The sequence below is a fragment of the Balaenoptera borealis genome (genome assembly GCF_965194805.1).
Source record: "Balaenoptera borealis genome assembly, chromosome: 5".
Taxonomy (NCBI): Eukaryota; Metazoa; Chordata; class Mammalia; order Artiodactyla; family Balaenopteridae; genus Balaenoptera; species Balaenoptera borealis.
In genome coordinates, this window is record NC_138862.1 from 136766950 (window position 1) to 136794847 (window position 27898).

Consider the following 27898-nt stretch of genomic DNA (forward strand, 5'->3'; position numbering starts at 1 on the left):
TCCACAGAAATATTTTAAAGGTCACAAACAATGGTTGACATTAGCAAAAAGGACAAAGGACATCCACGCTCCCTGCAGGAGGTACCTCGCCTAGACTCACATTCTGGGACACTGCATCCCATATTTCAGTATTTCACAATTCTTCCCGTATCCGAATACGTTACTTTTTAAAATGGACTCACTCTGCTTTATCTAAATAAGTGCACTTAAACAGGAAACTCTGCTTCACGACCATAAGGGAAACCACTACCATTTGCTGTAAACAGGAGCGAATGATGAGGCACGTTCGCACCAAAAACGTCCATCGACGTAGCACCTCAAATTATCTCACAGGGCGACTGTATTCTGGGACAAAGGAAGGCTTTCCACAGCCCCATCTGAGCAAGCACCAGCAGAGACCTCCCGGGAGCAATGCTGGGCCACAGACTTTGTCGTCAGCAATGATGAAGCCGACAGGGAGGCCATTTCAAGCTATCCATGGGGTAGAGCCAATTAGGAAGGAGGGGTCCCCATCTTCACAAACGGCCACCTGGGTCTTCAACAACCATCGCTGGCCTGTTCATCGTCCCCAGCCCAAATTACCTTTCTGGGTCCGCTTACCTGACTCAGGAAGCCATCTACAATCCAGCCAGTAAGTGCTTTCGCAGGAGAAATTAGGTCTTGGTATATGGAGCTAGCAACCCCTAGACTATTTCGTGACTTTCAGATACACACTTTAGGAATGGAGTCATGCAAACAGCACAGAAGGTTTGTAAAGGAGGGAAATCAAGCAACGGATTAGAGCTGGGGGGTGGGACAGGAAGTGATTGGGCGTTTTCCAGTCCAAGGTGCCAGTGGTTCAAATAAGACCTGCAGCTACTAAAGGCAAGAGGGTAAGTCATGCTTTAGTGAGTCCTTGACTTCATTTCAATTTCTTCAAAAGCAGACCCTGTAAGCTTTTGGGTGCAAGTCGTTCATTTGGGAAGTAATCCCAGGAAACAGAACGAGAGAGCAGGGACGAGAAACAGAGAAGAGCTGAAAGCTAAGGAAGGCTGCATTGATGAGCGGGACTGTCACGGCACCTGGGGACCTGAGACACCATATACGCACACCCCACGTTGCTCTATGAGGGGCCAGGAAGCCGGGCATTTGTCCTCAGGGATGGAGGCCACTCCTGAGGCATTAATTCCCTGGGACATCTGCCCATTCCAGAGAACAGCTGCAGGCAGAGGCTAGGAAAGCTGTCCTCAGGTGACCCCAAGGTGGGCCAGAGCACCACTCCCCATGGTCTGCTACGGTCAAGCACAAATGCATACGAATTATCGACAAAAAGAAAAAGAAATCACAGCCTCTGCACGGGAGGATGAGTGGGGAACTCAGAAGTGGCCCAAGTCCAAAAATACATGACAACACTTGATCACACAGGAGGATCTCCAGTCACATGGCAAGACAAAACCACAACTTTCCCACACGCGTGATGAAACAGAAAAAGGGAAGGCAGAAGGAGAAGGAGCAGGCTTGGGGGCAGGGCAGGGGGAGACAGAGCGGGGAGACGAAGGTGGATGGTGGGGTGCTGACAGGGAGGAGGGCCAAAGCCAGGGCCAGAAATAAATTTTTCAGGAAGGAAAAGGAAAGGCTGTTGGAATCGAGAGCCTCCAGAGCATGAGCAGCGATGAAGTATTGGAAGAAACCTGCTTCCAGATGCCCAAGCCTTCAGTAAACTCCTCTGTCCCGCTGCCTCCTTGGCCGCAATCCTCTTTCTACTCACCTGGAAACCAGCCAAGAAAAACTGTCCCCAAACGATGCCCTTTGATGTTTTAATATTCTGACTCTCCAATACATATCCTCACAGGAGCAGTCACCAGGGATTCCAAAAAGAAGACCAAGTTTGTTTACATTTTCTCAGCTGCTCTGTGACTCTGCCATGACCCCAGCTGGAAGATTTTTCCAGACATGGGACAGAAAGTCCCAAAGGAGGGGGAAGGCATTGTTTCTGAGAATGTTCTGAGAATGGCCGCAGGACTGGCCTGGCAGGGCACCCAAGGAGCTTCGAGACTGTTCTGTCTTGCACTTCTATTTCTGTCTCGTCTTGCTGTGTTCCCCTGACGTGGGCGGGGGGGGGGTGCTGTCTTGTGTTATTTAGATCCTTTGTATCCAGAAAATGTGGTAGTCCAGAAAACATGGCAGGTGCCATACCTGTGTCTGCTGGATTGACCTGAGCCAGACAAGGGCAAGGAGCTAGGTGGGGAGGGGGAGGAGGGGACGTGGGCCTGGAGCTGGGGCCAGCTGGGCGCTGATGGCCTGCCAGCCAGGTCCACTCAGGCCTTGCCAAGCTCCTCGGGAACAAGGAGGAAGAAGGCAGATGCCCGGTTCTGAGGCAGGTGCCAGGCAGTAGGGACTTAGGCACGGGACGGAAGCCTGCAGTCTGTCTGAAGCTGCGGCCCCAGAGAGGTGGTAACTTGCAGGTAGCAGGTGGGTCCTGGCATCCCAGGGGACCTCCAGGCTGCAGGAAAGAAAGGGTTCAGAGTCTGGCTGAAAGCATGGGGCTCCCAGGGCCAGAGTGGGAGAAGGAGGCTGGCAAGTTGGCTGGGTTGGATGGGACAAGTGGGTGTCAGACTTGGCCTGGGAGCCGGGCTGGGTGGGACCTCGGGTCTGCTGAGGTCACGGCAGGGGAGCTAAGGTGAAAGGTGTCATTGCGAAGGCGAGGCTGTGGCTGTCTCTGGAGGAAGAGAGGGCAGAAGGGCCTCAGGCCCAGCCAGATCCCTGCATCTGGGAGGAGGCCTGCTTGCCAGGCAAAGTGTGGGCCCCGCTGCCTGCACAGCAATCCATGGGGCCCACTTGTAAGGATGTCAGCGGCCCACAGGACGGGAATGTATTAACGAGGGCCATCACCACCGCCATCATCCCACATGACTCCAACCTCCACAGGTGAACGGTGTCCCTTCCATGCCCAGAAGCCTCAAGTGGATCCCCCAGAATCACAAGCTGGTAAGTGGCAAAGCCAAGACTCTTCCAAACCCCCAGTGCTGGGCTGTTTCCCAAATCTAACAAGAGGCTAATTTCATTGGCACACGGAGAGCGGGAGCTGACAATGACGATGTGTGTGTGTGTGTGTGCGCGCGCGCGTGTGTGTGTGTAATGTGTGTGTGTGCGTGTGTGTGTGTGTTTGTGGCCCAGGGAGGTGTTCAATAGCTATTTGTTAATGGACTGAGTGAAAGGCCAGGAAGATGGTGGCAGATTGGGGGTGGGGGACAGAACCACAGGGTAGAACTATTCTGGGGGCTCCGGGAGGGGAGGACAAGGCCCATGGAGTATCCCCCCAGAAGAAGCTGCCTGCCAAGGAGGCCTGCTGAATAGAATCCCCCTCCAGAAAAGGACACTGCAATTCCTGACTCAGGTTCCTGGCTGCATCTGTAAGCATTTTAAGTGAGTAGGTGCAGGGAGGAAGGGTAACTCTTGGAAGATTTTGCATTATTATTTCTGTGCCAGTGAGAACAAGTTGACTTTGCGTGAACCTGTGTGGCCTCCTTGTTTCTCCTGCTCAAGTTTCAGCGACAGAGACAAGATGGGAATGCTGGAGGCCGGGAGAGAAGTGCCAGGGGTCCGTCCTGCGACACCTCCCTAACCTTGCCGTGCACTGGCCTTCCTCACTGGCCTGTTTGCGGTGAATGAAGGAAGCTGCCCCCCCAGCACAGAAATGCATGGAGAACGTGGCATGGGAACGCGGTCCCGTTCTTCCCAGGTGCTCTGTGTTTCACCAGGAGGCCGGGGCAAGCTAGATGTGAGAAGGGAAGCAGCCTGCAGCAAGGCTCAGGTGGTGTCTGCACGGCCTGACATCAAACCTACAGGAAATTCCCCAGGACGAGCAGGAAGAAAGCCGGGTGGGCATGGGGAGCAGAACCCCTGGACCAGAGCGGTCCCCGCCGCCCGCGGGGAGCAGGAGGGGCTGCCTGCCCTGTTTCCAGACGAGAGCTCCCTGGCAGCCCTGAGCAGCCTCTGCCTGACCGGCTCCCCCAGGCTCCTATAAAGGAAACAAATTAAAGGAGGAAAGGGAGGGGCAAGGAGGGAGGCTCCCTCTGGATTTTTCTTTAATTGTCTTGCTGTGATTGCCTATTTAAGCCCACCTGGCAGAAAGAGGAGTAAAAACACTTCACCCTCCTTAGGGGGCCCTGAGAGAAAGGGAGGTGAAAGCTGAGTGAGCAGCGGGGAGGGGGCGTTGGGGACGGGGTGGGTGATGGTGCATGGACTTCCCAGGGAAGGAAAGGAAAGACTTCCCCGGAAAACGATTAGGAGAGAAGCTGGGGTCAGGTGAGGGCCGTGAATGGGGACAGGGTCCCTGGACAGCCGGCCGGCCTTCTGGGAGGCTGAAACTATGCTCAACTAATGCTCAGACTGGGAGATAACATTTAACTCCATGAGGGCACGCAGGCGACTGTCCTTATCTGTGATACGGGTGTAATAATAGCATCTTCTGTCACAAAGCTGTTGTGAAGCTCAGTCAAGACACATAGGAAGAGCTCAGAACAGTTCACTCAGAGGGCTGTCACCATGATGACTTGTCCGTCCGTCCCCTGCAAGGCCACGCCTGTGCACACGTAACCCCTGTGTGTTCACTGACTGATGAAAAAGATCCAAAGATTCATTTATTCCACCAAAAGAGAAATAAAGGGTAACAGTGAGACCTGTGGCCTCCTGCGCAGAGAGATCAGTGCCAGGCACACGAGCAGACGACAGACACACACAGCTGCCTACCGAGCAAGACTGGGGGGGTGGGTGGTACCATAAGCCCCTCACAGCTGGAGTTCTCATGCATTGTTGGGCTGACCACTTCCAGACACACCCTAACCTGCTATTCCTCAGCAGGCACTGATTTTCTCATAGAGAACAGGGACTTGAGCAAGTGAGATGCAGGCCAAGACACTTGGGGTATCATGGGGTCGGGGAAGGGTGGTCTCTGTGTGCCCAGCGATGGTGGGGGAGTGTCTGAGTGAGGGACGGAACAGTCACAGGACAGCAGGAGGGACCTGGGGCGGAGGGTCCCAGGACAAGTCTCCCCAGTTAACTCAACCCCAGGAGGCAGGAAGTCTGGAAGGAATCTTGGAGAAAAGTGGATGCTGGAACAAGGAATATCTGAAAACTCCTGACGGGACCCTCAGTATCAAGAGCCCCCTTTCTCCAAGGCAGGGTTCTGCGCAGAGATGGGGTCATGGTCAGGACGACAGAGCCTGTACCCCAGTCATAAGAACCGCCGCTTAGGAGTGCTTTAAATGCATCTCTCCTTTCACCTTTCTACAAGAAACTATTTTTTTTTAATCCCTATTTTACAGGGTAAGGAGCTGAGGCACAGGAGGATATCTTGCTCAAGAGGTCTGGTTCTTAACCCCTGTGCTCCCTGCCCTCTCTCCTGGGGCCTGTGATGCCCTGATCCCTCACCCTCCCAGGGCCTGAGATGGTACAGAGGGGCTCCGAGGAGGCCGGTCCTCCTTCTCGGGATTCAGCCCAACAGCCATGTAGAAATGGGGGATTCTGAAATAAGACTGGGATGTTCCTTGGGAGGCACCCACGGGATCCAAACGTGCTCTCAGCTACTCTGTGGGAGCAGAAGTCCCACGAATGAGCCTCCACTTCAGCACATATCAAGACTTTCATGAAACGGTCCCAATCTCTCCCAGAACTGAGGCTGCTGCCAACTCCCCCTCCAAGGTCAAGTTTGCAAACAAGCCCCAGAACTAACCAGCTCACAGTTTTCTTTTCAGGAACTACTGACATAACGAGAAAAACTATTTCACCCTCTTTTCTTCTCTGGCCGCACCATGCGGCCTGCGGGATCTCAGTTCCCCGACCAGGGATCGAACCCGCACCCCCTGGAGCGGAAGCGCCGTATCTTAACCACTGGACCGCCAGGGAAGCCCCTCACCCTCTTTTCTATTCTCAAAGTATAAATGGTTCCTCGTCATTTCTAAGAGGCTAACTTCCAGAATTAGTACGTAAATAGTAACATTAACCAGGGAGATGATCCAGGAAGGCCTAAAGAGAAAGGCTTCGTAAGACCTGTGGCCGCCTCCTGTCAGTCTTGTCACTTGTCACCTCCCAAAGGCTAGAAGAGGCCACGCAGCTCATACAAGGGCCTGGCTCTCAGGAAATGGCTCGAGGCTAGATTTCCTGGAGAAGGAAGACGAAAGGGAATCACGGGGAAATGAAGAGAAACTTAGCTCCCTGTAGACTGAGGGCCTCAGAGAGGCCCTGAGAGGCCTCAGTTCGTCTGTCTGAGTGTCACACAGGAAAGACCAGGCAGAGAGCCGGCCTGGGCTCACACATCAGATCTATTTCCAGCCTGGGCAACAGATGGACTCTCTGAACCTCAGTTTACTCAGCTGTAAAATGGGCAATGATGCAAGAGCTCACCCACATCATAGGAAAAATGAAGAGGTAGTCATAGGAAAGCTTGCTGGCCCAGCGCCCGGTTCACAGGAAGTATTAATAAACGTTGGCTATTATCATCCTTGTTGTGTTGCTATTTGAAATCCCCAACCTAAAGGGCATGCTCCGACGGCCGTTACAATGTGATTCAGAGGAGTCGCTTACTGGTGGCCTCTCCTTGGCAGCGTTCTTTCCACGGTGCTGATCTGTCAACTATACAACTCCCTGAAATCTGGCTGTTTACAGCTGCGTGAGCTGAATCACCAGCTTCCTGCACAAGTTGTCCTCAGCTGGCTTTCTTGATTTCCTTCTTTAGGCAGATATTCAAAACAAGGGGTCCAAAAGTGGAGGCTGCTTTCTGCACTGGTGCCCAGCAAAGTTCACACTTCCTGTGTTCACACGGGGTAATTCAGGGGCAGTGCAAGAGCGTGCGGGAGAAACGACCTCCCGTTCTAGAATCTGCTTCACACGTGACAATTTGGAGCAACTACGAGTCAACGTCACGTGGTTCTGCCCCCCTGCCCCGCACGCCCTTCCCCTCCGCACCCCTGGAAGTCACAGCTTCAGGCAGGAAACAGTCAGGAGGCCCAGAAAACTGCCTGACAGTTTCTCCTGTTTGATGGACTGCTCTCTCTACACTCTAGTTCCATTCGTTATCCTAAAATGCCAAGGGGATTACTGACAAGCTAGCAGCCTCTCTCCCAGCGGGTCAGAGTCCCAGCGCTGACATACTTACTTCCCGAGAGTGGCTCTCCATGCCCTTCCAGCGGGTCCCCATCCGGTCCATCCAGAGTCTCGCTCACCCCGCGTGGAGGGGATTCTGTGCCAACCCCGGCTCCCGAGGGCGAGCCGGGCTGCTGGGCGGTGGGCGCCTCCCCTCTCGGGCCCTGGCCGGGCTCTGGGCTTCCGTCCGTCCCCACCGGAGCGTCGGCAGCCCCCAGGTTCTCCGTAGCCGCACACCTGCCAGGCTTTGTCGCATCCCGGGCATCCGCTGGGGGGCTGCCACCTGCCGAGTGCCCAGGGCAGTGGTACTGAGGTATGACCCCGACGAATTTCAGGCCCCGACTCGCAGCCTCCTGGATCTGTGAGGCAAACAGAATGAAGGGAAACAAGTGAATGGGATGTTCCAGCAAAGGGGGAACGAAATACCTCAGGGAGGCCTTGGAGGGTGTTTCTGTTTGAACGTGAAGTCTCTCGAGCTGGCAAAGGCTCCGGGTCCTCAAGGCAGCGCCCACACCCCAACCCTGGCCCAGCTGGGGACAGAGAGTGTGGGGCTTATTTTTTTTTAAACTATGGAAAAATAATGCATTTGGCTATGAAGGGCTGCGACGGCCTCTCCTTGAAACACTGTGTTAGTCCCGATTAGCAATTGTTTTCTAAGAAGCTGGAAGAAGGTTCTAAAAGAATGAGCTGGAACAAAGAGTGGCTGAAGGAGGAAGTTCATTTTGGTAAGAGTTTATTTTCTTGTTATTTTTTTTTTCTGATGAATCACCTACTTCCTGCTCATCAGGCTACTATATAACTCAATACGTCTATATAACCATATACTAACTACCAGATGACATTTTATGACCCAAAGAGCTTCCTCTCTGAAACAATTGTTTTGGCAGAGAAGGGCAGAGGTGGGGAAAATCACCACCACGCCAAAGCTGAAGCACGCAGCCCCGCAAGAGGGGACATCTGAGGACATCAGTCCACACACCCAGCCCACGGGCATCACTTTGGGCTGACCCATGACTCTCCATCCACCATCCAGTCCAGGTCACAGGTGGCACCTTCTCAACTCCTGAGCCTCAAGATGGGGGACGGATGGCCACACTGAGTTCTGTGCCCCGTGAAGGCTCCCCTCCCTAAAAAATACCCCAGGCAATTGAATGTAATAGTCATAAGTGAAAAACAAACTGAAAGTAATAGCCGAATAAAATCAGGCAAGAGCTGGCCAAAACCAGAAGATGGGCTTTAGGGGACTTTCTGGGCAAGAATGCTCAAGTCACTTTACAAATAAATCAGGAGGTGGAGACCTCAGAGCTCTGTGAGTCTTAGTCACCAACCCACAAGTGGATGACCTCAGAAAATCTCGAGGCTTCTGCAGTGATCATCTCCTGTCATTTGAGAATTAGTAAGAAATACCAGCACAGAGCTACTCTCTAAAGGAGAAGCAAGCCTTGGCAGCCTTCCCCGGATGACCCACCCTAACTTAAAGCAAGAGGTCATTTTAGGTCAACACTGGCCATTCTAGAGAATGGCCTGGAGCAGCTACACGAATGTACAGCCCAGTCTTTCTATAAGGTCTAGCCTGTGCTAGATGTAATGATAACAACAGTATTAACTGCCATCTATCACAGACCTACTGTGTGTCAAGCCCTACACTGTGCGTTTTATGTAAATTGTTTTGCTTAACCCTTGAATGACCCTGCATGGTATCATGATCTTCATTTCAGATGAGGACACTAAGGCCCAGAGACAATAAAGTCATAAAGCAAGCTGTGGGTAGCCAGGTTCAAAGCCAGGTCTGGCTTGGGCCCAAGTTCATTCTCTTAAGTACAAGGTCAAGTGGATACATGTCAAAGCATCAAGTTCTTGGATATGTATGTGCCCACACAAACGCCCATGGTTGGCTCAATTCATGCTTCAAAACTTTAAAAAAAAACTTAAAGTCATCCTTTCCATCCTGAAAATTCATTTTTTACCCATTAATCTGTGATATCTATCTACTCTTAGAAATTGTTTTGGAAAGCTTCTAAAACAACACACAGGTCACAAAAGTTTTAAAAGAAGACTGAGGAGATAATTATACCAAAGAGCCTTAGGTTGAGGGAAGGTAATGTGTACAAAGCATAGCTCTGAGCTTCCTGGCAGCACAAGCAAAAAGAGAAATGCAATGGATTTCACAGTCCCAAACGAAATAAGGAAAGACTCCTGGTCAAGAAGAGAGAAGCACAACGTGCTAGTAATTCGTTATGACATATAGGAGGTGATCAATAAGTATCTGTTGAATGAATGAATGAATACATTACATACTGAGTGGATATGTGTCTCCTCTCCCAGAATGAGCTCCTAGAAGGTAGGGATGGAGACCAATTGATTTTTCAGCCCTAGACTCCAACAAACATTTATTAAGTCCCTATACTGGCTCAAACCAACGTCACACTTAGGTTCTGGGGGATACAAAATAGGAGTCCTGACTCTCAAAAGATTCAGCCAATTATTGTAAACAGACTTTAAAAATATTATACTAACATGGCACAATAATGCTTATATTATAATGTTATATAAAAAAATCAAGATTCTAAACTTCTTAGACACAGTATTATGACAGCTGTATAATATTTGTGTGTAATTTTTCAAAATTTATCTAATAAGCATGCATATTACCTTTATAATTGAAAAAAGTAAACATTACAGAAATTTCTCATAGAGGGTGCTAAGCGCAATAATGGATATAAAGGTATAGAAAGGTATAGATTATTTCTGCCTGAAGGAGACACTGAGATGTTTCTCACAGAAGGTCAGGGCTGTAATAAACGAAATGGAGTAAGACTGCGATACAACTGGAAGAGGTGAGGGGTGTGGCAGAGCTGGAATGTGCATGCCTCACCGACAACATTCAAATTCAATTTTTTCCCCAAAATATCGTGCTAAACAAATCCTATTTGGGGACCCAATCTGCAGGAGGCTTTGAAGGATGAATAGGAGTTCACCAGATGGGTGAAAAAAGGGACAGGGCAGTGCAGGTAAAGAGATGGATGGATCATCATGGGCGAAGACTTGATGGTATGTAACAGCCTGAGTATTGAAGAAATTTCTAGAAACATTTCTGGAACATGACATGAGAAGCCAGGAGTGCGCAGAAATGAGGCTGGACTGGAAATTACAAGGGCCACACCATCGATGTCACAGAATACCAAGCCAACAAAGGCTCTGACTTCACCCCACACCAACAGGTCCCTAACTTTCGCACCATAGTAACTCTTGAGACAGAGGAGGTGAGGGGTGAGGGTCTGAGGGCAAAGTACAAGATTTCTTTGAATGCTCATCTTTTATCTTAAACATTAATGAAAATGTGGTATCCTGCACCTAGTACTGCATAGTATCAAAACTTTAAAAAGATGCTCAAGTTAAATGGTAAAGATGCTCCCCCCTCCCCATTGCAAACCTTCCAGGGAAAGTGTGTCTCAAGAATATGAAACACCTTCATGCACAAATCTTTGTCTGCAGCTCTATTTACTTCCTTGGGGTGGATTCCTGGAAGTGGAATTAATGGGTCAAGGGATATCAGGTTTTTAAAGGCTTGGTACAGGCTGCCAAATTGTTTACCAGAAAGGGTGAGTAGTCTTTTTTAACTAGAAGACCCGCATTTAGGTTTTATAAAGATCAATATTTGGCTAGACCCTAGGGGCCCTGACGCCTTTGGTTTTCTACCTTATCCTAGAACGGGCACTTTCTTTTCTCTTTTTCATAATGTCCCTTGACTGTGTTTGTCAAACTGAATCCTGTTTGTTTCTCATTCACTCATGTATTCATTTGTTCATTCCTAACCTTCATTAAGCAAGTCTCACGCACATCAGAAAGGTGGGCACTAGATGGTGTTCATCAGGGTTCATCCCTGGCCACCAGCTCTCCTCACCCCAAACTCCCCATGGGAACCTCCTCTACTCACCTGAACTTAGCCACTAGTCATATGTTAATAATTCCCAAATTTGGACTCTCCAGTCCTGACTTTCCTCTGGGGCTCAGACCTACATGACCAATGATCACAGCTGATGGGTCTACTGTGGACCTTGTCCCTCAAACTGGAGTAAAGGCATCTTTTCAGTTCCTCCCTTTCTGTAACCCTGCGTAACCCGCTCACCGCATCCTGCCAGATTTATCCCACGATGTTTCTGGAATCCCTCCCCCGTTCTCCAGACATCTCAGATGCCTTTACTTTCAGGGGCTCATCAGCTGCTGGACACCACCATGACTTCAAGCTACACCAGGTCTTCAAGATCGTGGAATCAAATCCATACAGAAGATCAAATCCTGAATATCCAAGCCACTTTGGGTAAGGAATTCCCCACAGACTGTCACACGCATGCCCAAAGAGTTTCTCTAACATCTGTGATTAGATCATGGCAAAGCCCAGATCTGACTCTGAGTGTCTTAATGCAAACTGGTGCGCCTTCAGGACAGCACTCTTCCACGTTACACAATCCAACCTGTGCCAAGATGCCCAGTCGGATACGAGTTTAAACTGAAATACACCCTCATCCACCTTTTTCTCATGTCTGTTGCATTTAAAAAACCATCCCACCCCTAACACTTAAAGGAGTAACAATTGCTGGTTTAGGCATCAAAAATTAACGTTTTCAACTGACCCAAGACTTCATTCAACTGCTCTATGATGAGTGAGAACAAATTCAATGGTAACTATATTTTCCCAACCTAAAACCAGAGATCATGATGTGAAAAAGATTTATTTTTTCTTTTTTAAAAATTTATTTCTATAAAGGCTCAATGCATTGGCAAATGATGTCATCTTTGGTTATATATTTCAAGAATCATTTTGATTAAAGATAACATCATGACATTGGGATAGTCCCTGATACTCTAGGATGTACTGTCTGTTACTCTACTTTCAAAATGAATTCCATGCTGCTGCGTCTTAGTGCAAATATATACTTTGTCTGGTCTTATACACATATTTGTTTAGAGTACATTTATCAACTAGGGTAAAACCAGTTAGGGAGAAATGGGACATGGGTTGAGTTTGGGAAAAATGAAAGACATAGGTAACACAAGAAAGGGAGCAGAAAAGACTACTGCTGACGGGTCAGTAGAAACTGGAGTACCCACAGGCCATATGAGATGGCACAGGTGAAGGGTTAGAGGGAGTCCAGGACAATTTGGTCTGACTCTAATGAAGAAGGTGTCATGGTTCATTTTATGTGTCAACCTGGATAAACTACGGTGACCAGTTGTCAACACTGGCCTAGAAATGGCTGTAAAGATATTTTTAGATGTGATTAACATCTACAGTCCATTGACTCTAAGTAAAGCAAATCACCCTCTATAATGTGGATCGTCTGCCTCCAGACGATCTGCCTGAGTTTTCAACCTTCAGACTCAAGGCTGCAACATCACTCTCACCCAAACCTCTAGCCTGCCAAGTGGCCCTGCAGATTTGGGACTGGCCAGCTCTCACAATCACATGAGCCAATTCCTTAAAATAAATCAATCTCAATTCCAGTCTCATGATATAGACAGACAGATAGACAGATAGATAACCCTATGAGTTGTTTCTCTGGAGAAATGTCATACTGGAGAAAAGCAGATGAAGGGAGTGAGGGGAAGAAGACCGCACAGGGCAGGCTGCTAGAGGTCTCCAAATTCCAACCGGACTGGGTGTGAAAGGAAGGCATGGCTAAGAGCTCCCAAAAGGCAGGGAGAGAAATGTGCTCCAAACAGGAACAAAGAAGGACTCAATCTGGTGTTGATTAAAGGTCTCAGGGAGAAGCTGAAGTGTACAAGAAGGTGGACAGCAGTCACCATTGCCCAGGTGAATGAAATCTCCCTGCCATTTTTTTAAAAAATTAATTAATTTATTTATTTTTGGCGGTGTTGGGTCCTCGTCTCTGTGCGAGGGCGTCCCCTAGTTGTGGCGAGCGGGGGCCACTCTTCATCCTGGTGCGCGGGCCTCTCACTGTCGCGGCCTCTCCTGTTGCGGAGCACAAGCTCCAGACACGCAGGCTCAGTAGTTGTGGCCCATGAGCCCAGTTGCTCTGCGGCATGTGGGATCCTCCCGGACCAGGGCTCGAACCAGCGTCCCCTGCATTTGCAGGCAGACTCTCAACCACTGCATCACCAGGGAAGCCCACCCCGCCATATTTTGAGGTAAAAGAATTAAATCTCTGTTAGATTTAATTTCTATAAGTTATAAGCAGTTTCTAACTTTAGGATGAACTTACTGGAATCCCTATAACTAATGAGCTAATTAGTGCCAGGAATCAGAAACTTACTGACCTCTTAAAAATATGGAGCTGTACTATCCAACATGGTAGCCACTAGCCAAGTGTGACTATTTAAACTTAAATTAATTCAAATAAAATTAAAAATTCAATTCCTCAGTCACACCAGCCACACTTCAAGTATTCAGTAGCCTCTGTGGCTGGTGACTCCAGTATTGGATGCAAATATAGAACATTTGGTGCAAATATAGAACATTTCCATCGTCACAGAAAGTTCTACTGGATAGACAGTGCTGCTGTGGGGCACAATAAACCATATGAAATACTGAGCAATAGAAACAGAGCTTTCAGTAATGACTGCAGACGCATATAATATAGGGTAAAGACCAAGACACACACACAAACATCCCAAATGGACCCTAGACCAGACCAATGCCCACTGTGACCCTCCTCATAACTCACGGGCCACCATTTCGTGACAGCTGACATTTTAAAGTCTTTGGGGATCCATGACATACATAGGGAACCTACAAACAGAGGCATGTACCGTATGTCAAGAACATGCGCAAAGATGCTGTTCTGGGTTGCACGGTTACACATGAGTCTTTACGGTGAATATTTTATCACACACACACACAACCCTTCTCATCTTCTGTCGCCTAAACTCTTGTACCAGCTTTCTGAAAATGGAGGTTCAAAAATAACACGGGTTTTAGCTCAAGTCTGAAGCTGCCTTTAGTTCTGACGTGTTAACACTTCGCTTCAGGAATTGAAACTTTGACCAAGTGCTGCTGTGTGTTTAGCTCCGTTATGAGGCCACAAGCAAAGATCGGGTAGACCTCTGGTGTTGTGGTTTTCTCTTTCAGTGACTGAGAGGTCTCAGAATGAGCCCTAGACAAGGAGTCTGAGACCTAAATCTTTGGATTCAACCCTGCCATTCACTAGCTATGTTACTGGTCAACTCAGTTGATTTATCTGAGCCTCAGTTTCCTAATCTATAAAATGGGGATAATAATACCCATTTATTCATTCACTAACTACTTACTCAATATTTACCATGTGCTGGGCACTAGGTGCTGGGGAGGCAAATAGGCACTATCCCTGACCTCTTGAGTTTAATATGTGTTGATCTAACTCAAGGGGCAACTCAGAGACTCTGAAGAGTCCATGTGATCTCTCCTTCTCAAACTGCCTGTGCTCAATTTGAGGGACCACTGCTTGCTCCCTTAAGTCCCTGGCAAGGCTGAGGTTGAAGGAAGAGGTACTATTTTATTCTCCTCTGCTATTAGGAGTGATTTGGTGGGAAGCTTGGGAAATGATGGAAGAACTTGGAAAACTGTAAACTCCCTTAAAAGCAAAAGGAAGAGATGGGGTCCAACACTGGGGTAGGAGCAGAGAACAAATCCATCCTTTGGTGGTTCAGGGAAGGTATTCCTGACAAAAGGAGTTTTACTGGCCTTCCTTACCTGTGTTAACTGATTCGGTTCTTTCACTTAGATTGTGCCTATAATTTCACTGTTCACTGAAAATGTAGTCCATGGGAAATCAGTAGAACTGAGAGGGGGTGTGCTGTTAAGCTCCCTCAAAGATCTTCAACTAGTTTTTAAAGCCCCGTGAAAACCAACCCACCAGAAGATCCCAACCTAATGTCAAAAGTCTAAATCAGAGATGCAAAAGAGAGGTGAACAAGGAGAGACCTATCTGTGGGGAGCAATCCAATGGTGTCTCAAAGAGCAAGCGCCAGCAGGGTAGGGCCAGAGCAGGATCTTAGGAAGACCTGGGGCCAGCATCTCCAGCACTGTCAGGAAACTTGCTCCAGGTTTTGTCCCTACTTTTCTTTATTTGTTAGCATCATTCTTCTTTCTCTTCCAGGACCAATTTTCTCCATGTGGCAGAAACTATGGCCATTGTCAACTTTTGAGTTTTTCTGCTCATAGCTTAGCCACTGGAGATAGAATGTCTAAACTTCCTGGCTACACACAAGTAAAAGATCTCAGGGAAGGGCTCTGATTGGCTCAGCTTAGGTCAGGGGTCCACTTCTGGGCCAATCAGCTCTGGCCATTGTTAGGGTAGCTCCGATGGAATTCACATAGCTGGATTGTGGGAACAAAGTAGCTTTCAGAAGAAAAGGAATTTCAGGGCAGAAAAAATACATATTTAGTATCTGTCATGTAGATACATCATCTGATGGGAAATAAAATTTGAAATTTGTTCAGTACCCACGTGTACTAATGTGAAGAAGAGAATATAAGGCAACCGATACTTAAGCTGAACAAAACTGAGCAAGTAAGGCCATACCGATCACAACAGTGTTGATATGTTTTGGTCAAAGTGGAACCTGTGTCAGTGCTCTAGGCTATTTTGTCTGCAGAGATGCAGCATTCTTCTCCTTTTCTCGGGCTATTTTTATCTCCATCAGGTCTGCTCAAGATTTCTTTTCTCAGCTTTACTGAGGTAGAATTGAAGACTATTTCTTAGGAATATTTTCTGGAGTCAATGTTCAACCCCCAAGCTTTCCCCTTCACAGAGCAGAGGCACCCAGATCATGAGGGCATAACAGAGAGTCATGTGCTGGGGCAGACGGGGGTCACCTCTGGCAGATTTGCATGATCCCTGCAAATCCCTAATCTCCCTCAATGTCTGCCCATCAGCAGAACTTTGCGTGGACGTGCTCAGACCAGGATTTTGGAGCAAAAGCAAAGACCGTGGCATCATCCAGGCAGGAAAACTGAGGGACCTTCAAGTCACAGGACCTCAGAAGGATCTGCATCTCCCACCAAGGCTACAAGATGCCCCCAGGCTTCTGCTAAGGCCAGTGCACACCCACAAAGAAAATGGAGAAATCAACCTCGAAAGCTTATGTCAGCAAAGCATTTAAAGAGACTTTCATCAGAGTCGCATGGGAAAGTCAAAGGATGTGCAACAGACTTCACGGTTTGTCAGTTTTGTGGCTGCTGAAATCCATGGTTGGTAAAATAACCTGACCCACAGGTAGAATATGTGCATACGGAATGGTTTGGGGGAAAGAATCCAAGAAGGAACAAGGCTAGCAAAGGCAAAGAGGTAAGAAAGTGTCCTAAGTTATGCAGAGAAGGACAAACGTCCTGCACCAAAAATCCATAATAACAGCAGTTTCCATCTACCGAGAGCTTACCATGTGCCAAAAGCTGTTCTAAGGGCTTTACGTGGATTAACTCATTTCATCCTTTTGTAACAATAACAGTAGATTTTCTTTTTTATCCCCATGTTACAGATCAGAAAACTGAGACACAGAGAGGTTGCACAGCTTGCCCAAGGGCACACAGCTAGCAAACGGCAGGTAGGATTCAAACCTAGTCAGCCTGGCTTCAGAGTCCATATTCCCACCTGTTACACAGCGTGTGTTTACTATAGCATGTCCTACACTCTAAGCTATACTGTGAAATACCAGGGCTTGATCTTGGAGAGTGCTGAATCTTTAGAGTCTGGACTTCTTTTCTGGAAGCAAAGAGATGCCATCATGGTTTCTGGCAGCAGTGACATAATCAGGCCTTTCCCAAGCAAAATTAATCTTTCCACAGGATGTGGTATGGATGGGGGAGGAGGGTAAAAGGAGGGAGGCAAAGAGAGTGGCTGGGGGCCCGGGAGTCACCGCAGGGCTCGTAGGAGAGGCCAGAAGAGCTTACACTTGCCATGGGGAAGGATGGGCGAGGTAGACGGGAGACCCAAAGTAGACACGGCAGTCCAGGACTAAAAGGTGATACACCACGAGCCTCTGGTGTGTTGAACCATTGGTAAACTATCGTGCAAACTTTTAAACAGTTTGACACTTTTGAAAGCAAAAGGTGAAGCTATTAACAATTAGTCTGTGACGACAGGCATGAGCTAGGACTGTCCAAGCTTACTCAGACACAGGGTCACTTCGTTACACGCGACCAGCAGTGAGGACCCAGAAAGCTGCTTTCAAAAAGTACCAAACACACGGGTGACAGCTCTCCTCACCCCTCCCTGTCCAGCATGGTACCCGCTTCCTCCGCCAGCCATCCCTCCTGCCCTTACACCCTTGGCTTTCTCTGGCTGGCCCCTCCCACAAAGGTCAAGTCTCTCTAGTCCACTCACGGTCACAAAAAGAACAGCTCAGGGTCTTCCACCTAGACCGGCAGTGGACTCTGCTGTCCTGCAGTCCTTCCGCCACCTCTGGCAGCTCTCCTGTCCTGTCTTTCCCCGTGGGGCCTACCCCACGCCTCCTTCACTTCCTCCACCTTCGCTATTTTACACTCCAAGTCCGTTCCCATCCGAGGCCTCAGCATCTGCAGCTTCCTCTGCTTGGGAGGCTGTTTCCCTCCCCTCCCCACGACTGGTTTCTCCTTGTCACCAGGGTACCCTCTTCCCATATGGCCTTCACTGACATCCCAGCCTAAAAAATGGTCACCCGGTCACTCTTCAGCGCATCTCTTTGTTTAACTTTCATCGTATCACTTATTTCCACATTTTAAAACTATTGTCTGTCTTTCCCAGTTGAATGAGAGCTCCGTGAGGGCAGGAGTGTTGTCTGTTTTGTCCCCCACTTTGTCCCCAGCGTCTGAAACAGTTCCTGGTCCCTGGTAAGTACTCAGTAAATGTTTATGCAAGGAATGAACAGTCAGGAGATCAAATTTGCAGAATCTGAGGTTACTTCTAAATGGAAACTTCTATGAGTCTACAATTTCAGGAAATATCCATCTGGGGCCAATAATGTTTTACAAATACACTCATTTGAGATTGTGAAAATGTGCACATTGTTCGCTACTTGCATCATTTTTAACAGTGAAGAAAACTGAGGCTGCAGGTACTGGTCTACATTTCCAGAAAGCAACACTTAAACTTTTTGGCAGTCCTTGGGTTTCCAGTTCCTCTCCTAACAAACCAGGTCAATCTTCCCCTCAGGAGAAGGAAAATATGCAGAGACAAACAATTCGTTAATATCAGTACTTGTCATCACAGTAAAAAAATGCCTCATAACTGGGCATTCCACTGGGCCTTCTTTCAAAAGGCACTGCCTAAGACAGTGCATTTCCAGAAAAGAAAGAAAAGAAAAGAAAAGAAAAAAGAAAAAGAAAAGAAAAGAAAGAAAAGAAAAGGGGAGGAGAAGGGAGGGGAGAGGAAGGGAGGGAAGGGGAGGGGAGGGGAGGGAAGGGAAGGAAAAGAAAAGAAAAAAGAAAAGAAAAGAAAAGAAAAGAGAAAAAGAACCAGCTAGAATCTAGAATCCTGGAACTGCAGATGCTGACAGCCCCAATTTTATCCTTTGGTAATAGCAGTGACCCTGGAATTATAAGCTTGGGGGCAAAGAACCTCAAGGGCTTATTAAGACTCCTGGGAATGTTCTGGAAAACGTGTTTGAGAGTCTTCATGGAACTCAAATCTCAGCACCACAGTTAAGTGACTGAGGCAAAAGAACCTGAGTTTCAAGAAGTTTAACCAAGAGCAGATGTTTCCCTTCACACCACATTGCTGCTTTAACATCCAGAATTCATGACTTTTTTTTTTCCCCACCACTGCCTGATTTACATAGGCCTCCAGAACATTAACGAAAGGCACTTTAACAAAATGTTGGGCTGGCGCTGTTGGACCAATGCTGGCCTAGTTTTAACCCTTAATTTAAAAAAAAAACCCTTTTCTGTCCCCATGACTCCAGACCAGCAAAAATATAACACAGTCCTAATGGCATTTGAAACCCTCACAGTAAACAAAGCAGTGAAACTAAGTACTTGGGGATGGTTTCCATTACAGTGTGCTGAAGAAATGAATGTTTTATTGTTCTTTTTGTAAATACCCTGGAGAACCCTGGATGGTTTTTCTAGAAGATGAAAATGATCTGAGAGTTTCAGATCTCATGAAGATATGTGATCTCTTTGCGTAACAAATAGGGTGGTTGTTTTTGGGGGGAGAGGACTTTCCATTTACAACTGTTGAGAATTACACTTAAAGATGATTTCCAATGCCCAATAACCCTTATATTCAATACTCAACTCCTTATTTCCACTTCTTGCCTTCATTTTTATTTTTTCTGTATTCCATACGGGCCCCGAATGGTCTCAAAGTTCTCCCCTAGTAAATGAACATAGCATGTCTGAATTCATGTCTGTGGCAGGTTGTATTTTCCAAAGATATCTCTCATCCCACATGACAGGCTGGAACCTTGTCACTCCCCCGACAAGAGGTGGAATCTATATGTGTCTCCTTGGACCAGTATGGCCCTTGACCAATGAGTAAAGTGAAAAGGAGACTATGCAACTTTTGAGGCCTGGCCATAAAATTACCACGAACTTCCACCTTGTTTTGGGGGAAGAACACAGCCATATGTTTTGAGGAAACCCAAGCAGTCTGTGGAGAGGCCTGTAGCCAGCAACTACTCGCCAGCGGTGTGGGTGCACCATCTTGAAAGTGGATTCCCCAGCCACTGACCAGAGGATACCATGTGGAGCAAAGATTAGCTGCCTTGCCAAGTCCTGCCCAAGTTGCACATTTGTGAGCAAAATCAATGAATGGTGTCACTGTAAACCACTATGTTTTGGGGTGGTTTGTTACACAGCAATAGACATTCTCTTAAAATACAGTAATCCTCCCTAATTCATACCTATGGGAAGAGATCAGACTGCAGTAGTTTCTTAAAGTAAAATCCACATTCTTTATAAAGAATGCTGTTAGGAGCACTCTCAAACATGCGGAAATGTAAACAAGGATAACACGAACCCTTCCAAGGAGTGGGCCTCTAGGGACCTGCTTTAATAAAGAGGTAAGAGTAATTTGTAATTAGCCTCTCAGTCTGTGATGATGTATCTGAATGGGTGGCACAGGCGGGCCCCCGGAGGTAAGTACGGCCCCTGCAGCCTTACATTATTAATTGGCTGAGCAAAACTGTAGGTACATGGAGGCTCGGTTCTTGTTTATCACATGTTACAAACGCGCAGCACATGAATTAGTGATGATGTCTTACTATTTAGGGACGCCACAGGACGATGCCCACATTCCCAGGCACCATCAGACTCAGAAAGAGTCACCGAGAAACCCTGTGCTTGAGGCTTCAGAAAAAAATCCGTCTGTATTCTTAAGGTGTCATAAAGAGAATCTTCCCTTGCCGTCTGGGGAGTGTCTCAGAGGTCAGAGTGGCAACTGCATCTCTCATTCAAAATGGGAAGTCTTTGAAATAAAGTTTCCACCCCAACTGAACGATGAAGAGTTCCATCAAAAGCTAAATTTATTTCTACCAAGAATATATTTAAACACTTTCTTTTAAAGTTTTTCCATCTCTTCAGGTATACTGCGCTCAATAACATCCTTATCACCCCACCAATAATATCCTTACTATCCCCACCAATAGCATCCTTACTAATCACTGCCAACGATAACGTCCCTACTTAAAGGAAAGGTGGTATGTGTGTACAATGGAACATTATTCAACCATGAAAAAGAAGACGATCCTGCCATTTGCAACAACATGGATGGACCTGGAAGGCATCGTGCTAAGTGAAATAAGTCAGACAAAGAAAGGCAAATACTGGATGATATCACTCATATGTAGAATCTAAAAACGTCAAACTCAAAGAAACGTAGAGTAGAATGGTGGTTACCAGGAGCTAGGGGGGTAGGGGAAATGGGGACATGTTGGTCAAAGGGTACAAACTTCCAGTTATAAGATGAACACATTCTGAGGATGTAATGGACACCATGATGACTGTAGTTAACAATACTGTATGTGTTGTATAATTGAAATTTGCTAAGGGAGTAGATGTTAATATTTTCAGCACACATGGGAAATGGTAACTTTGGATTAACGTGGTAGTCATTTAACAATATCTCAAATCATCACGTTGTACACCTTAAACTTACGCAATGTTATTTGTCAATTATACCTCAATAAAGCTGGAAGAAAGCAAGCTCTCTACTACCCCACCAATAACATCCCTGCTATCCCAAACAATAACATTCCTACTAGCCGTCCTCCACAGCGACCTTTTCAGTACCTAGGAATGCTGCTATAAGGCTAACAGAATGGAGACATAGACTGGGAAGTAATTAATTAGATGGGAAACCTTGGTTTAGCCTATTTTCTCTTATTGCTTAGGCTAGCTTTATAATTGTTATTAGAATATGTGGGCCATTTGTCCAAACATACTTCTACAGATTACAGCACCACTCACAAAATGGTCATCTATCTTATTTTTCAGTCTTTTAAACACTTAAGTCATAAGTGAATCATTTAGATTTTCCTTACAACAGATTTTTTTTTCCCCCATTGGAGTGTTAAAAGGCAATATTTACTTTTAGCTTTAAAAAAAGAAAATAATGGCTCTTGTACTGAACTCCAATCACAGTTATTAGTTAAGGGGGAAGACAAAAATCATTGTCAGTCAACAAACATTGATTTACTAGATGAAGGGCACAGGGAATACTAAGATGTGCCCAGCAAGATTCACTAAATGAGGGCATGTGGCACTGAAATTCAGCACGCCACCATTAAAAACCAGAATTAATCAATAAATTTTTTTTGATAATGAGGGAGAAATAATTTAAAAGTCAGGTTGACCACACAATCACAGAATATTCAAGATGACTGATGTGCAAAAACTCATTTGACAGATAAGAGAACCAAGAATTTGAGAAAATGATGTGTCCCTCCTAAATGCCGGCCCATGATTCGTTAAGCAGTAGGTTTCCTTTAGTGGAATCAGGAGACAATTCTGGAACTGGGCTTTTAAAGTTCCAGATTTCTCCTGGAAGCTGCAAGTTGGTTTCAGGAATTGAGTACTTGGTATGCAGCCCCTCCCTAACCCCTCCCCAAGCCATCCTCAACACCGCTGACTGGTCCTAATGGGATCCGGCTCTTTGAATGGGAATTCTCCCAAAAGCAGAAGAGGGGAAAACCTTACATGGGTTGTAACCCTGTCACACCGGCTCTCAAAACCCTCCGAAAAGATTCCACGTAATCTCCAGCAATAAAATTGAAACCTTCCAGTTCGGGGGAAAGAGCCACCCGCCAGGATAAACTCCATCTCTCAGACGAGACACTCCACCCTCCACATGCCAAGAGGTTAGGCCAAATTCCCACACTCGTTATCTGTGCTGGATCCCAGAAAAATGGGCAGACAGGAGGTCTCACTGAGCAGGGATTCTCAGCACCTCCAAACAACCCAGATGGGAAAGTTCAACCGGGCTGTAAACCCGTCAGCTACCACGTGTGTTCACTGACAGCACATAATTAGCACTCACAACATGTTCCCCTCCCATAAAAGATATATATTTTTTGCATGCCATACATGCCACTTTGGAAACTTCCCTGGTGAGAACAGCAAATTCCATATTTGTAAACACGTCTGGTGGGAAGAATGAAGGGGAACCGGGTGACATTATAACCCTCCCAAGTCACTTCCAGGGAGGGCTGACTCAACAAGTTTCAACCACCCCCAAGCACAGACAAAAGTGACCGCAAGTGACAGGAAGGAGAAAACACGTGAGTGTCCATCACCTTGGTGTCCCCTGCCTCACCTCCAAAAGCCTCTGTCCCTGTACAGTTCTGACACCTTTCAAGCCTCGGGAATCCACGGGGTCTCACTCTGTCATTCCATAAATATTCATTGCGCATCTACTGTATCAGCGGTCCCCAACCTTTCTGGCACCAGGGGCAGGTTTCATGGCGGGGGCGGGGGGAGGGATGGCTCAGGCGGTAATGCGAGCGATGGGGGGCGGTGGGGAGCGGCAGATGAGGCTTCGCTCACTCGCGCAGGCGCTCACTTCCTGCTGTTCGGCCCGGTTCCTAACCGGCCGCTGCCCCGGGGGGTTGGGGACCCCTGTACTATACGACCCCTGCTCTTCCTGGCACGGAAAAAAAGAGATGGGAAATAATAAACATAATAATTAAGTAAAAATAGTAAAGTATCTTCAGAGGCAAAAGAGGTACAGATACAAGAGAGATAGAGTGAAGGGAATCACTAGGGTGGGGAGGGGCAGGGGCTAAGGTGCTCTTTTTTTTTTTTTCCGGGATCTTAGTTCCCTGACCAGGGATTGAACCTGGGCTCCGGCAGTGAAAGCACTGAGTCCTAACCACTGGACCACCAGGGAATTCTCTAAGGTGCTCTTTAAACAGATACACACTGCTATATATAAAATAGATACACACTGCTATATATAAAATAGATAACCAACAAGGACCTACTGAATAGCACAGGGAACTATACTCCATATTTTGTAATAACCTATATGGGAAAAAGAATCTGAAAAAGAATATATATATATCTACACATATATATAACTGAATCACTTTTGTTGTACACCTGAAACGAGCACAATACTGTAAATCAACTATACTTCAATAATAAATAAATAAAATGATGGGCAGGGTGCTGAGAAAGTGAACTCAAGCGAAGGTTTGAAGGAAGGGAGGGAGTGGCCACGCAGGTATCTCGGGGGGAAGAAGGTTCATAAAAGTGATGTGCCCTGCCAAGAGTTAGACCTAATTCAATAACCACAACTTGGTGACCCGATTCACAGTGAGGTGAAGGGGGAAATACACAGTCCATACATAATCACACGCTGCATCTCCAGGATGTAACCTGGATATCCCCTGGGTTTTACCCCCCAAATGTTATTTCTCAGTAAAGAGGGAATTAGTTCACACATTTACAGACTTTTGCAAAGTCTCTCACAAGACAAGGACTCTCTGTCACTTTATTTTGAACAACAAATACTGACTGGGGAAAGCACACTAGTCAAAGCTGATTTGGGACGTTTACTGAAGTCATCCGATGGATTTGATTTTTTAAAAGGAGGTAAATACATTCAACAAAAGCTTAAAATAATTCCTATAGCATGAAACAAAATCTGGGGGGAGCTATAGTAAGCATGCTTCTTAAAGATCGCTTTTCAAAACAATGCAAGGAATTCTATACACGAATGCAAATGAACTACTGGGACGTGGATGAATGTCACAGACAGAGTGTTGAGCAAAAGATGCCATTTATAAAGGTTACACTCATATAAAGTTCAAAACCCGGCTAAGCTAACCTTTGGTGTTAGAAGCTAGATGGAGGCTACCTTTGGGGAGGAGAAGAAGGGGGGGGGTGATGGCAGTGGCCATTGGAGGTTCCCTGAGCTGTTCTGTTTCTTGACCCGGGTGCTGGTTACCCAGGTGAGTACATTTTGTGCAAACTCACTGAGCGGTACACTTAACGATTTATGCACTCTCCTGTATTTATAATAAAGAGACTTTTTTTTTTTTTTTTTTTTTTATGGCTGTGTTGGGTCTTCGTTTCTGTGCAAGGGCTTTCTCTAGTTGCGGCAAGTGGGGGCCACTCTTCATCGCGGTGCGCGGGCCTCTCACTATCGCGGCCTCTCTTTTTGCGGAGCACAGGCTCCAGACGCGCAGGCTCAGTAATTGTGGCTCACGGGCCTAGTTGCTCCGTGGCATGTGGGATCTTCCCAGACCAGGGCTCGAACCCGTGTCCCCTGCATTGGCAGGCAGATTCTCAACCACTGCGCCACCAGGGAAGCCCAATAAAGAGACTTTTCAAAGAGCTATGCAGAGTAAGTGGTTGCATTATGGTGATTTCTCATTCATGTATGAGCTGGATAAGAAAAAACAACTATCCTAATGTTAAATGAATGGGCACTTAGGACAGGATAGAGTTTCCAGTGATAGCATCATTCGTGAATTTTAAAAGTGCCGAATTCCACACAATATGGATGAAAGTAAACACGATGAGCTTGAAACCTGTGTTAGAAGCTCCCAGAAGTCCCTCTGGTGATGACAGAGACCCTGAGGGCAAAGATGCATGAAAAGGGTTGGAACAAAATTGTTTCACGAAATGTAAACATGGGGCGGGGAAAGCACGATTTCCAAATTTATGTGTTTTTAGATAATTTAAAATATGCATGAAGAACTAAATTAATAATTAATATTCTAAAAGGAAATGTAATTATTTCAAATATATTCCTCAAAGGTTATATAGTAAAGTTGACCCCAACGTATTTTTTGGATCTTTCCATGAGGAAAATTTTCTTCAGTTGTCTAATAAACGCTTCTTGTGGCTGACAAGACTCATAATCACAAATATTTTGTGTCAATTTAGAAAACACGGAGAACTGAAAATTGTTTAAGTAAATGAATCCTGCAGAACTATGCTGTCTCAGACAGTAGCCACCAGCCACAGATGGCCATCAAGCATGGGCAATGTGGGTGGTGCGACTAAGGAGCTGAATTCTTAATTGCATTGAATTTTAATGAATTTAAACTAAATTTAAAAACCGAGGCTGCATAAACTATTTTTCTGTTAAACACAACTTTATTTTGTAGGCCACTTCACTTTACTGAAAATTTAGCATCCAAATCGAGATGTGATACAAGTATAAAATATATACCGCATTTCCAAGATTTCGTTGGTAAAAAAATAAAATATCTCATTACACATTGAAAACGTAATATTTTGGATCCATCGGGTGAAACGAAATACATTACTAAAATTAATTTCACCTTTGTTTTTATTTTTTTAACAGGGCTACTAGAGAATTTGAAATGACACAGGGGCTCAAATTATATTTTTATTGGACCGCGCAACTAAGGAATAAAACGCCACTTTTTAAAAGATTTTATTGAAGGATAGTTGATTTACAATGTTGTGTTAATTTCTGCTGTATAGCAGAGTGATTCAGTTATATACACATATACATTCTTTTTATGTTCTTTTCCATTATGGTTTATCACAAGATACTGAACATAGTTCCCTATGCTCTACAGTAGGACCTTGTTGTGTATCCATTCTATATATAATAGTTTGAAAACGCCACTTTTGATCAGGGACCAAAGGGAAGAGATAAAAGAATGAGAATCAAAGCTGGAAAAGCCAATATATTTGAAGGTCTGATTAACAACTATGGTAGAAGAAGTCCAGGGCCTGGGTGGGGGAGTGGGGAAAAGTAGAAAAGGGGAGAAAAAGTCCAAGAGACCGAGGTCAGATAAGCTGGAACTGACCCAGACAGCAGAGCAAACGCTATCGACGATTCCACAGCTGTCACCAGACCCAAGGACCTAGTTTTTGCTGACGATGTGTTAGGAGATTGCTATGTCTGTTATTAAAGGAGCAGAGGGATGACAGAGGCGCCAAGCACGTATCTTTCTGGGGTGACAAAAGCGAGGAGGGAGTTTTAATTGCCCTGCTTCAAATCGCCCTCCATTGGAGGTCTGGGTGAGGATTAGGAAACACAGCTACACCAAGAGTCTGGACAGAAAGACTTGAGTGGAACCAAGAAAATACAATCAAGTACTCCACTCATATGGGCTTATGGCAGTTCTGTGTGGTGGGGAGGCAATCAGTATTAGGGACCCACTGTAAAAAGAGAGAAGACGGCCCCTGCCACCTGCTGACCACCTGTGATTGTCCATGGTTTGTAAGTGTTCCATGAGTTCCTCGTTGACTTGGTGCATTTTCCCCAGTATGCTCCACGATACAAACAGGTGTTTGGGGAGGAGAAGAGACAAGGGGAAAGTTCTTAAATGACCTTTGAGAAACACTGAGTTAAGCTAACTGAGCAGGTTTCTTACTGCAGACCTTGTCAGAGCCTTGACTCTTCTAAGGAGCATCATGACCCTCAAGAGAACTTGCACCCTGCCTGTTTCCCAAACATTCTGGACTGCAGAACCTATTTTTATTTATTTGTTTGTTTGTTTATTTGTTTGTTTATTTATTTATTTATGGCTGCATTGCATCTTCATTGCTACACGCATGCTTTCTCTAGTCGTGGCGAGCGGCAGCTACTCTTCGTTGCAGTGCACGAGCTTCTCATTGCAGTGGCTTCTCTTGTTGCGGAGCACAGGCTCTAGGCGCATGGGCTTCAGTAGTTGTGGCACGTGGGCTCAGTAGTTGTGGCTCGCGGGCTCTAGAGCGCAGGCTCAGTAGTTGTGGCGCACGGGCTTAGTTGCTCCGCGGCATGTGGGACCTTCCCAGACCAGGGATTGAACCTATGTCCCCTGCATTGGAGGGCGGTTTCTTAACCAAGTCCCCAGAACCTCTCTTTCCAAGGAACATTGCAGGAAGAGCACACATCAAGAAGTGCTGGCTTAGCAGGAAATCACTCAGATCTTCAGCCCTTTTGGCTTCACCCTCAGCCCAAAAGGAATACAACTGTCTGCTGTAAGCACGGTTCAGAGACAACGGGAGCCACAACCTGCTGGTTATCCCACATTGTCTGTCGCAGACTCCCTCTGGCGCCTATTTCCGCAGCTATGAAAGCCAAGTACATCTCAGGTGCCCCCAGGCCACAGTGCTGTCCTGGAGAAGCAAACATCTGTCCCTCACCTACAGGAGCTCCCAGGCTGGCCTACAGCCCACCCAAACACCTGGCCTCAGGTGAAGTCACGTGAACCCTGGCACCTCCAACCTCCCACCAACAAGTGGGGATGGAGGAGAGAGTAGCCTTCCCAAGGTGCCAAAAGCAACCCAGGAGGCATCCTGAGAGGACAGCCTGATGCCCAGGCCTAATTTCTCTCTAGGACAAAGTGTTCTTGGGCACAGACCTGCCACCTCGCTCCGGTTTACTTTCTG

At 46.6% G+C, this 27898-nt stretch overlaps 2 protein-coding genes across 7 annotated transcripts in view; one reads left to right on the forward strand and one right to left on the reverse strand.

Annotated features, from left to right (window-relative positions):
* The window catches only part of RFTN1 (raftlin, lipid raft linker 1), a 205793-nt gene that overhangs the window by 56199 nt on the left and 121696 nt on the right, over positions 1-27898 (reverse strand). For both annotated transcript variants that reach the window (XM_082392724.1, XM_082392723.1), the window contains exon 5: positions 7136-7481. In XM_082392724.1, the coding sequence (XP_082248850.1) occupies positions 7136-7481 (346 nt within the window). The remainder of the gene's footprint in view (positions 1-7135; positions 7482-27898) is intronic.
* Positions 1754-27031, forward strand: LOC309629092 (uncharacterized protein). 5 transcript variants are annotated; one of them, XR_014244832.1, is made up of 6 exons: positions 1754-2451; positions 2908-2967; positions 11333-11443; positions 15998-16665; positions 17844-17929; positions 20309-27031. XR_014244832.1 is itself a non-coding variant. In XM_082392819.1 (6 exons), the coding sequence occupies exons 2-6, from the start codon at positions 11277-11279 to the stop codon at positions 19571-19573; spliced, it is 681 nt and encodes a 226-aa protein (XP_082248945.1). In that variant the 5' UTR covers positions 1754-2967; positions 10618-11276; the 3' UTR covers positions 19574-27031. The 5 variants fall into 5 exon arrangements, 3 of the variants coding, with proteins under 3 accessions (XP_082248945.1, XP_082248946.1, XP_082248947.1); XM_082392819.1 differs by having other exon boundaries at positions 1754-2967; positions 10618-11443; positions 15998-16280; positions 16600-16665; positions 19495-27031; XM_082392820.1 differs by having other exon boundaries at positions 1754-2967; positions 10618-11443; positions 15998-16280; positions 16600-16665.

Bases quoted from the DNA above. Each gene is read 5' to 3' on its own strand.
- LOC309629092 (XM_082392819.1), top strand. From the start codon at position 11,277: ATGTTTCTGGAATCCCTCCCCCGTTCTCCAGACATCTCAGATGCCTTT. The intron at 11,444-15,997 runs GTAAGGAATTCC...TCTGCCCATCAG, and splicing joins GAATATCCAAGCCACTTTGG to CAGAACTTTGCGTGGACGTG. The intron at 17,930-19,494 runs GTAAGTACTCAG...CCCACATGACAG, and splicing joins GAAACAGTTCCTGGTCCCTG to GCTGGAACCTTGTCACTCCC.